The following is a 13,129-nucleotide window of genomic DNA, read 5'->3' on the forward strand; positions in this document are numbered from 1 at the left end:
CATCCTCCTGGGGGAATGCCTCTCGTAGCAGCTCTTTCAAATGATGGCCTGCGGGATATATGCATTCTATTTTAGTATTTGTGTCGATCAAGAAGTACCCACAAAATTTGCTGGTATTTACCTGCTAACTGATTCACTCTCTTCTAACTTGAAAGACCTTAGATTCTTTACATCAAACGCTGCAAATAAAGCAGATGAAACAACTAACTAACAAGTAGCATTACAACATTAAGACAAAAAATCTTCAATTCTATGAGACCAGTAATGTATGCAGTAGTCGAAAACTAACATCGTAGGCTGCTGGGAGCATTTTCTGTGCGAATGTCGGGATTGTTCTGAGCATGTTCTTGTATCTCCTGTATTTGGGGCTGAAGATGCGAAGCAAAAGGAGGCAGACGAGTCGCATTTCTCATGGAGGAAATTTCTACCGGAGAAGACAACCGGATAGTCAGATTTCGTCGCCGGTAATCGGATTTTTTGGCCGATGGCCGGAATTCGTTGCTGGAATTGAAATGACCTGTAATAACAGGTCATTTATAAATTTTTGGGCTTTATTGATCCAATTTGACATGTTTGAGGGTTTAATTGCACTTTTGTAAAGTTTAAGGGCCTAATTGACCTTTGGGGTAAAGTTTAGGGGCATATTTGACCCTTTTCTCTATTTTTTTGGGAGTAATTGGGGTGGGGTGGCAATTAATTTTTTTTAATGACTTTTTGTATACCATGATCATAGTATTTGTAAATTATAAGATACATTGGTCGAATCTAATCATGAGTTTTCTCAATCTAAGATATCTTATTAAGGTGAAGAGACCACATCATCCCATTCACACAATCACACCTACATGAGCACGTCAAAGTGCCAAACATTTTTGTGGGGTCTTTTACCAAGTTAGATTTTGCAAGCTTAAATAATGAGAGTGATCGATGGTTGATACTTCAAGAGACGCGTGAGATTCACACTTTACACGCTTGTTGGGCGCTATGCCCGCCTCCAACGCAGACATCTGCTCCAATTTAAGTTATGTTAGGTATCCTTATCTTATCCCTACAATACTCTCTCACTTTAAAAAATAGTCTCACTTTCAATAAATAATAATAATAATAATAATAATAATAATAATAATAATAATAATAATAATAATTTTTAAAAATACAAAAGCTACCAAATGACAGCTAGTAGCTTTTTAAGGGTATTGCAAGCTTGCAACACACTTGGCAAGCAAAAAAAAAAATCACATTTTTCACATCATCTTGCAAACCCCATCCTTTCCGGGATGGTTCACCCCTTACACACGAAATTTCACTCTCATCTGTTTCACTCAAGTGAATTGGTTTCGAGAGCATTCTGTCAATTTTTGATGACTTTCACTTTCAATCCGGTTCACCACTTACGATCCCTTTACGCCCCGTCATTCTTTAGCCTTATCCATTTTCAAATGGAAAAATCATCAACCATATATCCAATAGAGTTCTACTACATATACTCCCTATTTCCACTCCATCACGTTTACTCCCAATGTGACAATTGATGATTAGTTATCTTCATCCTGTGAGTCCCAATGAAAATGTCAACATCAAAATTTTATGAGAAAGTAAAAGTTGGGATTAGAATTTGGGAGTAGGAGTACTATTTTCCTATCCAATAACCACATCAAACATTCAACTTCCGTTTACATTAGTGTGTTTGGTTCAAGTTATATATAATATAACCAAGGGAATGTGAGTTTTGAAATGTTATATCTCATGTTTGATTCAAACTATCTTACTTTTGTAAGGGATTTTAACTTTCCCCTAAGAATGCAACATGCCATCCACATAAGATTTTGAAGAAAATGTGATTCCCTCACAACTCTTAAGTATTATGATATTCCCATGCATATTTACTACTTATGTCATTTTAATTTTAATTATTATGAAATATATATTTTATGTTATCTTATTATACATATCATGCATATTTAATTATTTTGTAATTATATATTTTATTTTATTTCTTATTATGTCATGTTAGATTATAAAGTATTTATGTTTTTCAAGTTCAAACTCTTAATTAATTATTTTTAAATAATATACTTATATATGTTATAACTGTCTTATTTGATTATTTTAATCTTATAGTTATGAAATACATGAAAATATATAAAAGATATTAAAATAAAAAAAAATTATTATAACATAAAAATAACCCCTAAATCAAACATATTTATATATATTACATGCATGCTTCAATTTTAACCAAACAATTCTAATATTCCCTAAAATAATCTCTTTTTAGATTTTGTACTCTCCCAATCTGAATCTCAACTCTCAAGAGAGAGGTGCCTGCATTTGGTTGACGGCAACGCCACATGTTTTTTCTTTTCCTTCCATTATTTTCGGAATAAAAATGGTCCATCAACGAATTTTTTTTATATTTACAAAATAATCTGCGTTTGCCGGGAGTCGAACCCGGGTCTATTGCTTGGAAGGCAATTATCCTAACCGTTGGACTACAAACGCTGATTGATGGTTGCGTAAGTCATATTATATATATTGTATATATCTACGCGCAAAATTATTTTTGTTATCGAAGAAGTGTGCGTGTAACTGTCTTGGTGTATACATATATAATTATTAATTTTCTTGATATAAAATATAATATATCAACAAAATTTACAATATTAAAAAATACAGTGACCATTAGTATGTATTAGTGGTGGGGCAAGGATTTGTCAAATTCTTTAAATTTGTTCCGGTTCAATCCGTATCTATTTAAAGTGGATAATATATATATATATATATATAGAGAGAGAGAGAGAGAGAGAGAATGATTCACGTGCGAAGAGTCTCTGAGGTGAAAGATGACATAATTGTATTTTTTTAATAATTTAAAATACCTCATTATAATTTTTTATTTTATTTATTTTTTTCAATTAGGGAGCTTAATTGTACTATTCATTCAACTTAGTGAATCATTTGACACTTTTTTCTTTTTAAAAAATATTTATTCGAAATTTGTCTCCCTTCTTTTATCCAATTGTATATAAAAAGAAACTTCTATTATATTAGGGTAACATAGAAACTCCATACTTAAATATTTTCCAGAAAAGCATATAGAGGAGTTCGATGTAATTTTAGAAAGTGGAATTTAATCTATATGCATTTGGAATTTATACTTAATATTAATGCATTAGAAAATGCATGGTTTAGTAAATATTCATAATCAAGAAAACCATAGTGCATTGGAGGAGGCCGATTCTGGCCTTCTTCGCGGTGGCAGCCGGGCGCCTAGGCGCGATTTTTGCAACCATAGTATTGTTTAACCAAGTCAAACAGCTAATATTGGTCAAATAAACCAAAATTGTCAACTAATTCTCATTTCTGTCTAATTACTTACTTTTTGCATTACTTTTGTTCCCAACGGGCGAGAATGCATCTTTCCTATCTGAGAACACGTACAAGATTACATTGCCAAAAAAACTGAGGGACTAAACTACATATTCCATCGGCATATCATCTTTTATGTTCTAATGATTCTCTGTCCATGTCTGCATTATTGAGGTTAAAGCATATTTTATCCGAATTTTGGCTTCAATCTTCCCTTTCCATTATTGAAGTCTCATTCTGTTTCCCTCATATATCCACCTCTCCTCCATAGCTAAAGCTAGATAGATGCTTTCTCCCCTCTACTTGCATCACCCACTCATTCCAACTCTCCCCTTTCCATTCTCATTTTTCCATTGGGTTGAACTCTAAAAAAAGTGCAGGTTTTTAGATTGGAGAATGAATGGAAAAAAGGGTAGTAGTATTGAGATCAATATTATCCCGGCTTCAATTGCAGAGAAGATATCGAAGATTATCTTCCCATGCAAAGGGTGGTTTTCTCGTGTTTCAGGCTTCTGCAAAGAGGACACAAGTAGAGTGGTTTTCTCCCTAAAAGTTGGCCTAGCTGTTCTGCTTGTTTCACTTCTGATATTGTTTCCAGCTCCCTATCAAGTGTTTGGTGCCAATGCTATATGGTCTATCCTCACTGTTGGTATGATGTTCGAATACACTGTTGGTATGTAATTAACCCCACTGCCCACTCAGAAATTTATCAAATTAAATGCTGAAATGGAAAAGTATCTGAAAAAAATAAAATCCATATATTTGAGAATTGCAGTGATTAACTTCATTTATCTCACCTTCATGTACTTCTAAGGTGCCACATTTAATCGAGGATTCAACCGGGCAGTTGGAAGTCTGATTGCTGGAGTATTAGCCACTGCCATTGCTGAAATAGCTTCAAGAAGTGGCCCTGTTGCTGAGCCTGTTATCATAGGCACCAGCATCTTTTTCATTGGTAAGTGACCTAAATCCCTGAAAGTAGATAATTAGAAACCAAGGAAGAAGGAAATATTTTCGGAGTAATGCTTAGTTTGGCCTTGATGCAGGGACTATCACAACGTTCATGAAGCTGTGGCCATCCCTAGTGCCATACGAATATGGTTTTCGGGTTGCACTTTTCACCTACTGTTTGATCATTGTTTCTGGATATCAGATGGGAAACCCGATAAAAACTTCCATGGATAGACTTTACTCCATTGCCATTGGAGCAATTGTAGCAGTCCTGGTGAATGTACTAGTTTGTCCAATATGGGCTGGAGAGCAGTTACATAACGAACTTGTTTCCAGTTTCAATACAGTGGCTGACTCACTTGAAGGTAAAGACAACAAAAGGACAAACAAAATTACTGTATTTTTCCAAGATAATTAGTGACCATAAGCTATCTGGAAAATTTTCAGAATGTGTTAGAAAGTATTTAGAAGATGATGGGCTGAGTTACCTCAAGTTCACAAAGACTGTCTCAGATGAGCCTGCAATCAAGAATTGTCGTGACACGTTGAACTCTGCAACAAAGATTGAAACTTTGGTACTAGTCATTTTCATTTGATCACGAATTTTGGCATATCTTCATGGGGTGATCAACAGCAAATGAACAACAACTAACAATGATATGTTTTTTCTCTATTGACAAGGCTAACTCCGCGAAATGGGAGCCACCACATGGGAGGTTCTGCCATGTCTTTTATCCATGGTCAGAATATGTTAAAGTTAGTGCAGTTTTGCGATACTGTGCCTATGAAGTCATGGCCCTTCATGGTGTACTTCATTCGGAAATCCAGGTCTCCCTATCAGTTCTATATATACTCTCTAACTGTTTTTTTTAGGAACCAGTTGTAGATGAGAATTGCCTTCATCAATGCACAATAATATATGGTCTACGAGTGTTTGAAGAATAACTGACCTTAAAATATTGCAGGCTCCATATAATCTAAGGATCACACTACAGAAAGAGATTCAGGAAGCAGCAGCTCAGGCTGTAGAGCTAGTTCGCGCTTTGGGCGAAGATATATCAAGCATGCAACAAAGCCTTAAAGGCTGTCTTCTAGCTAAGGTTCACGCCTCGACTGAAAGACTGCAGAGAGCAATAGATAGGCATTCATGTTTCCTTATACCGAGAAATGAAACATGTGACAGCAACTCACCTGAGCAACAGCAAAAATTATCTCAAATCTCTTCAACTAACCTTGATGAGATCTCAACTCACTTGGCTGATCTCGAAGACAGCATGTTAGAAGAGAACTTTGACATTCCTTCCCTGCCATTAGAAATGCCTGCAGCAGTAACAAATGAACAGGCATACCATGAACTGATGAAGAAGCAACAAAGAAGGCTGTACTCTTGGCTGTCGAGGGAAGTTGACGCATATGAAGACAAGGGAACTATATCTGTAAATTATAAACCCAAGATGAAGGGACTCCAGAGCACTATCACATTTGCATCCTTGATTATTGAGCTTGAAGCTCGGCTTGATCACTTAGTTGAAGCTGTAGATCAGCTCTCCAAGATGGCAAAGTTCAAACCTGAGGGGCTATAAGAAGAAAGACCATTTTTTTACCAGGAAAACAGAAAACAAGTCAAGGTGTTCCCACAACACTTCCATTCCAATCATTTTGCTTATTGAAATAATGCACTCTGAAATGTAGATTTTTTATTTCCAAAATAAATTATTTGTTTTCCTTGTATGTGCAACAAGAATGATAACTAAGTGGCAAAGTTGTTCTAAGCTTGAATTTTCACCCCAATCCATTGAAAGAAAATAAAAACAAAAAATCAAGTTGATGCTTTAAAGAGTCATCTTATAAGAGATTACCAACGCAATATAGTTCAAGAGGGCAGACATTTAGGCACTTTGCTGAACCACGAAAAATCCTATGTTCTTGTTCTTCGGTTCTTCCTTTTGATCTTTACACTTGTTTCGATTTCTAAACACAATTGAAACAGTACCTAAGGAGATTCTTCAAATTGTCTCATGGTGGGATGTTATGAGATGGCAATTTAATCAGGCAATCAGCAAGGTGGAATGCCAGAAACTGGTATATCATAGGGAAGGATAACAAACTGCAAGCACATGTAATCATGTATAGATGCTTTCCAGTTAGCACTCAGTCTTAATCAATGAAAAAATAATAAATAAATAAAAGCCCAAGAGAGTTGTATACAGCAATGCAATAGTTTTATTTAACTAGTTGTCACAGTACATGAAATATTCACATGATCATAAGCTAACAAAGGACAAGCTTCCTATGTACACAGGAAAATATCAATGACCCACATTCATATGACTAACTATTCCTAGTTAATACTTATTGCCACACATACAAAATAGTAATCAAATGCCAAGTCCTCTATCACTCACTTGACAAGTGAGCGCATTTCCTCACCAAACAAACTAGAAAAGCAAGTACACATTAATTCAGTAGACTGCATAACTGGAAATTGAGGAAATACACACACTGGCCTCAAGTGTAGCGGGATAGGTCTTCTTTCTTACATCCAGCTTTGGTGTGTAATATAAGCTTTCCTGGGCTCAGATGGATTCTCCGTGCCCCTGCTACTGCTTAAGGAAGGGTCAGAATTACTTGCTAGCATTGACAATAAGCTTCCTCCATGAACCCTTCCTTCAGGAATTGTAACTGGAATAGATGGAGGACTGCCTAGAATTGGCATGGTAGCTTGTTTAAAACTGATATATTTCCAATCAGAACCATTTGCAGATGTTACAACACTTCTTTCCACAGTCATGCTATCAGCATCCATGTCCTCTGTAGTGTCAATCTCTTTCATATTCTCAGTTCTCTTTGGTGTTATCTCCTGGACTACAACTCCGAGGGTAGCTCCACCATGAACCCGTTTATCCTGAACCAGAGCACCATGAGATGCACAAAGCCCTGTCTTTCCCCTGGCAAATGAATTACAAGGAATTTCACCTTTGCCAAATTCAGAACTAGGCTGGCCCCAATAGCATCTTTTCCCTCCACCATGTGCCTTGCAAAAATCAGTGCTTCCCTGAGCACTTTTTCCACAACCTTCAAACTGGCATCTCTTGCCCCCACCATGACGCACACAGAAATCAGTTCGGCCCCTTGCACTCTTTGTACACTCAGGCACAGCACATCTCTTACCACCCCCATGCGCTACACAGAAAAGGGTCCCTCCATGCACACTTTTTGTGCAAATCCCACCTCCTTGGAATGAACATCTTTTCCCTCCACCATGGCCCTTGCAAAATGATGTGCTACCCTCTGCACCCTTTGTACAGCCTTCAAAAGTGCAACGTTTACCACCACCATGCGCCTTGCAGAACATTGTGCTTCCTTGTGCCCCTTTAGTGCATTGGGAGTACTGACATCGCCGACCACCTCCATGTGAAATGCATAGACCAGAAAGTCCCTCAGCACTCTTTGTACAGTTCTCTTTCTGGCATCTCTTGCCTCCACCATGTCGAATGCACAACCCAGATTTCCCTCTGGCAGCACGGGTACAACCCTCATGACTACAACGCCGTCCACCACCATGTGCTATACAGAAATCAGTACGTCCTTCTGCACTCTTGGTACATCCTAGGAATTCACATCGTCGACCACCACCATGGGCCTTGCAGAATGCAGTACGACCCTCAGCTCCTTTATGGCAGCCATGTTTTTGACACCTCCGACCACCTCCATGGGCAATGCAGAAGCCAGAAGCACCTCTTGCTCCTTTTAGACACCCCTGGAACTGACATTGTTTGGTACTATTACTACGTTGCTGCTGTTGTTTTGTTATCCCGGAAGTACAGGTGACTGAGCTTTTTGAATTTGTTATCACACTAAAAGATTGGTTGGGAGAGATTGGAGTTGGCCTGGCTTGTCTTGCATCCTGATTGAGGGAGAAACTAGCCCCTGCATTATGAGGTGTGTTTAAGGAACTCTGAAGGCTGCCACTTCTCCAAGATGAGACTGATCCTTCGTCAAATTGGAAAGCTTCAGATATAGTCTGTGGTACATTCATAGCAGTTTGCAACGAGGAGCTTGGATTCACTATAGTAATCTCAGATTCAGCATGCGCACTAAAAAGGCTCAGTTCCAGATCAACCTTGGGAAGAACATCCAGTCCTTTCTCAGATGTGGGAGACTTTTTCAGGCTCAGTGACTTTTCATTGCCCAGATGGAGAGTGAAATCCAGTTCTAGGTCCATTGAGGACTCCTCGTCAGTTTCTTTCGCCGAAGAATTTGAGGTGCATCCAGTTGCTGAGCTCCCCTTGCTGTCCGATGAACTAGATGAATGGCCTAGGTGGAGACACAAAGAGGACCCAGCTTGCTGATTTATAGATCCATCAATGGAGCTCCATTTTCTTTTGATTCCCTTTGAAGAAGGAATAGAAAGGGCTGAAGAACTAAAGGAATCAAGTCGCAAGGTGGTATCTGCACAATTACCGCCTACGCCTACACCTTCAGCCCCTCCAAATTGAATTGGATTGCCCAGATTCTTAAATGCATTTGAGGACAGGTTTGCAGCATAACCTAAACCATGGAAAATGGGGTCCATAACAGGTTGGCCAAGATTCTACACTCTTGACCAAATCTCAAGGGCAAAAAGAACAATCAGCCTGACTTCCGGTTTTTTTTTTTTTGTTTTTTTTTTAAGTTAGTAACAAAACTATGGTTAGATGTCTTTGGGCTAGTTCACCCCACCCCCACTTACAAACCCCGAAGTATCTTTCCGATCCATTTGCTGTGGAAACTTAATCCCAAATTCTAGTGATCAATACGGGGACCCGATGAAAAACATAGGCAAACTCACAATCTTTGTTACCATACCATGACAAATAATCATCCTGCATTATAAATTTTAAGTCAATAAGCATTTGTCAGAGGGTTAATCAAGGTCTCAAAAATCTTCAAAAGAAAGGGAATTGCATCTTAGTATCATTCTTTCTGAACATGTGAAGACAATGAATCCAAAACACTAATAATAAAACTTAAACATGGAAAATAAGGTCATAGTCTCATCTTATAGATATAAAAGGAACCTCAAATACACATTGACAGCCCCTATAACTTCAAGCAGTTATGGATGTAAATATGTAATGATTAGTTGCGTAAAAGATGTAGCTATAAATCTCACTTCATAATTATGTATAGTATATTAATATGTGCGTCTAAAAAACTATATCAAACGAATTCACAGCACATCCAATGCAGAAAATAATTTATCTAGGTTAGTTCCTTGTTTGACACCTCTTTTCAGTTTAACACATACATATGATTCGAAAGAATATTTGAAAAGAGAAAAGTACATGAATAAAATCAGATATCAAATGATGAATGAAAGTTTAAAATCGATGGAAAAATAATTAAACAACAAGTTTCATATATTGAAGTATAGCTATAAAAAAAACACTCGAAAGCAATAAAACAAACTTGAAAATCAACATCCAACATCTTTTGGTAACAATTCACACAAATATAGAGTTTCCGGTAATAACATCAGGCAGAAGAATTGTCGGATTCAGTATGGTGAGACTTCAATCAGATTCAGCTAAAACTCGGAATTCTCAACAAACAAATCAAAACTTCATTTCGAATTCAATGAAATGAGGTTTAAAACAAATATATGAAATGTCACCGAGCATGAAATTGAACAGATTAAAAGCTCGAAACATAGACGATAGATCCAGGAGAGTACCTTTTCGATTCGATTATCAAAGGAGCAGCACAACAATTCCTGGAGAGTGAAACGTATGCTTGTATCTGTTTGTACTATTACATGTGTGTCTGTGAAGTATGAAGAGAGACAAGGCAAGCTAGGGCTTTGAAGCACCGGCGACGAGAAAGACAGAAATATGAGGCTATTACGACGAGAAAGAGATAGGCGTGCTTATGTATATGTATGTGTGCGTGTGTATATAATGTGCGTCGCTGTAAGTGTAAGGCGCGTGAGAAGCTGAGAGTGGAAATTGGAAATTAACTGATGGACGAATAATGACGAGGCGGCGCATATGGGGACTGACCAAAATGTCCAAATATTTTTTAATTTAATTTGTAAGACACCAATGTATTAAGTTATTTAAAATTTAAATTTTTTTAGTCACCAAGAAAGTTACCATTACTATTTAAAGATATGTATTGAATAAATTTTATCTATATATATATATATATATATATATATATATATATATATAAACAAAATTCTCCTATTTTATTTTCCCGCTCAAACTTTTGTAGTAAAATCTATTTGGTAAGCAAATGTAAAATAGAAATTAATTAAAATTTATTAATTAATAATATTACATAATTACACCTTTCCTTTTTGAAAAAGTATACAAGTTTATAATTCTCATATTTTCTACGTATAAATACAATGGATTGGTGATTTTGGAAATAATAATTTTTCCTTTTACACTGTTTCTTTCTTCATGTTCGCTCTGTGGAATAATATCTTGGTGTTGCACTCATGAAAACGTAAGTATTTTTTTACAGTTTTCAAGATTATTATTATTATTATTTTGCAATTGTAGCTTGAAGTATTTTTAGTGCCGCTGGATCCAACTGATTGGGCGTTGATGGAGACCCTGGTAACATTGACTACAAAGCTAATTTCTTAATTTTCTGGAAAAAAAAAGGGGTCATAATAAGGATAATAGTAAAAAAAGAAAATCTTACCAAAAAAAAAAAAGATTTTTAATTCATGAGAAATAGAAAAGAAAACGGAATTCACTGATTAATTAATATTAATAATAATCATTACAAAAGTTAGCAGTAAAATAGAAAAATAAAAAAGGGTCCTTAATTCACTACAAATGGAAAAAAGAAACTGAATTCACTGATTAATACTAATAATAATCAGTAAAATTGGAAAATAAAAAAGGATTCTTAATTCAATAAAAATGAAAAATGAAACGAAAGGTTGTTAAAAAAAGGTCATAATAAGGATAACAGTAAAAAAAAAAAAAAAAATTCTTACCAAAAAATTTAAAAAATAAAAAAAATTCTTAATTTACGAAAAATATAAAAGAAAACGAAATTCACTGATTAATTAATACTAATAATAATCAGTAAAATTAAAGGTTAGAAGTAAAATAGAAAAATAAAAAAGGATCCTTAATTCACTAAAAATGAATAAAGAAACGAAATTCACTAATTAATACTAATAATAATCAGTTAAATAGGAAAATATAAAAGGATTATCAATCTATACTATTATTATTAAAAAAAAACCTCATTCCTTACTTTCCCGCCCAAATAATAATAAATAAATAAAAAGAAGAAAAAATCTATACTATAATTAAAAACAAAATTTTATTTACTTGATTTCCCGTCTAAACAATAGTAAATAATACAGGTAAATTAAAAAAAAAAAGGATGGAAATTAAAAAAACAAAAATATTTCACAATAATATTCTACATCATCAATTAAAAATGGAATGAAAATTAGGTAAATTAAAAAAAGAAATGAATATTAATAATTGACAGAAAATTAAAGATAGAAAAAGAAACAAAAATTAGGTTAATTGAAAAAAAAGAAATGAATATTAAGAGAAAATTACACTTTTGGTCCTATGACTATATGTGGGGTGGTAATTTCAGTTCATGACTTTTAAAACTACCAATTTAGCCCTTTAACTGTGTTTTTTTCACACATTTGGTCCTTCCGGCCAAATCACCGGTGAATTTTGGCTGGAAAAACACAATCCTTTGTTTATTAAATATTTGGGGGGTAAAATGGTCAATTTATGTTTGAGAAAAAAGGGGGAAGAGCTTCAAAAACGTAGAATAGGAGAGGCTTCAAAAACATAGAACAGGAAAGGCTTCAAAAACGCAGAAGCCTTGGCGGTCACCAGAGCAGCGGTGGCTGCCGGGGCGGCGGGAGAGGCCGGAACGTCTCGACGACGACGTCACCGGAGGGTCAGTTGAAGGGGAGAGGAACAAGCTGGTGTTCTTTGACGGTGGGGGCTATAGTTTCAATCTGGATTCTGGAGGATCAAAATAAAAATCTATTTAGTTAATTTGATGATGCATGGAATAACGTTAACAACCTCAAATTATCAATTGTTAACCGTAAACTAAAAGTTCAAGAATAAATTCTCCTTCTTTTTCCTTTTTTTTTTTTTCTGTGTGTTTGTTTTGTAGTCAAGAAAGGAATATTTTCGGGTTTTATGATCTGGGTTTCGCGGGGTTTATTTTTGCTGCTCGTCGGCGGAGGTTAAGTATCTGTCGAAGCAGCTCTTCAGGCGGATCACGAAGTGCGCACCCTCGACGAATTCGACGGTCCATTGCAGATCTGTGAGGGGTTATGAAATTTCGCGTGCCGGAATCTGAATATAAGGAGATCAGAGATATTGACGGTGTCGGCTACAACCACCGGGAAATACGTGTGAAGAATCGCGTTTTCCCCTTTTTTTCTCAAACATAAATGGACCCCCCCCCCCCCCCCCCCCCCAAATATTTAATAAACAAAGAATTGTGTTTTTTTCGGCCAAAATCCATCGGTGATTTGGCCGGAAGGACCAAATGTGTGAAAAAAAACATAGTTAAAGGACTAAATTGGTAGTTTTAAAAGTGAAATTATCATCCCTTCTATAGTTATAGGACCAAAAGTGTAATTTTCTCGAATATTAATAATTGTCTGAAAATAAAAAATGATCCATAATTGACTAAAATAGAAAAGAAAATGGTCAGATCATTACATTTAAATTTTTCACAATAATATTACACATTATAATACATCAAATCACAATTATGTCATAAATCTTTCACAATTTCAAACAATAGAATGAAA

The 13,129-nt window shown here is 35.7% G+C and overlaps 2 protein-coding genes and 1 non-coding gene across 5 annotated transcripts; 1 reads left to right on the plus strand and 2 right to left on the minus strand.

Moving 5' to 3' along the window:
• Positions 1–2,430: 2,430 nt before the first annotated feature.
• Positions 2,431–2,502, minus strand: TRNAG-UCC. The gene has a single exon. It is a non-coding gene; the product is annotated as a tRNA-Gly (tRNA).
• A 1,097-nt stretch (positions 2,503–3,599) lies between these two features.
• On the plus strand, positions 3,600–6,051 carry LOC109165446 (aluminum-activated malate transporter 9-like). 3 transcript variants are annotated; one of them, XM_019314201.1, is made up of 6 exons: positions 3,600–4,042; positions 4,184–4,324; positions 4,416–4,685; positions 4,768–4,895; positions 5,002–5,148; positions 5,286–6,051. In XM_019314201.1, exons 1-6 carry the CDS (start codon positions 3,766–3,768, stop codon positions 5,901–5,903), a joined length of 1,581 nt encoding a protein of 526 aa, XP_019169746.1. In that variant the 5' UTR covers positions 3,600–3,765; the 3' UTR covers positions 5,904–6,051. The 3 variants fall into 3 exon arrangements, with proteins under 3 accessions (XP_019169746.1, XP_019169747.1, XP_019169748.1); XM_019314202.1 differs by having other exon boundaries at positions 3,600–4,018; XM_019314203.1 differs by lacking the exon at positions 5,002–5,148 and having other exon boundaries at positions 4,768–4,894; positions 5,270–6,051.
• Positions 6,052–6,525: 474 nt separating this feature from the next.
• Positions 6,526–10,228, minus strand: LOC109165444. The gene is made up of 2 exons (XM_019314200.1): positions 10,037–10,228; positions 6,526–9,185 (listed from the first exon to the last, which is right to left on the minus strand). The coding sequence occupies exon 2, from the start codon at positions 8,894–8,896 to the stop codon at positions 6,857–6,859; it is 2,040 nt and encodes a 679-aa protein (XP_019169745.1). The 5' UTR covers positions 8,897–9,185; positions 10,037–10,228; the 3' UTR covers positions 6,526–6,856.
• Between the last annotated feature and the right edge of the window lie 2,901 nt (positions 10,229–13,129).

The sequence above is a fragment of the Ipomoea nil genome, unplaced genomic scaffold, assembly GCF_001879475.1.
Source record: "Ipomoea nil cultivar Tokyo-kokei standard unplaced genomic scaffold, Asagao_1.1 scaffold3069, whole genome shotgun sequence".
Taxonomy (NCBI): Eukaryota; Viridiplantae; Streptophyta; class Magnoliopsida; order Solanales; family Convolvulaceae; genus Ipomoea; species Ipomoea nil.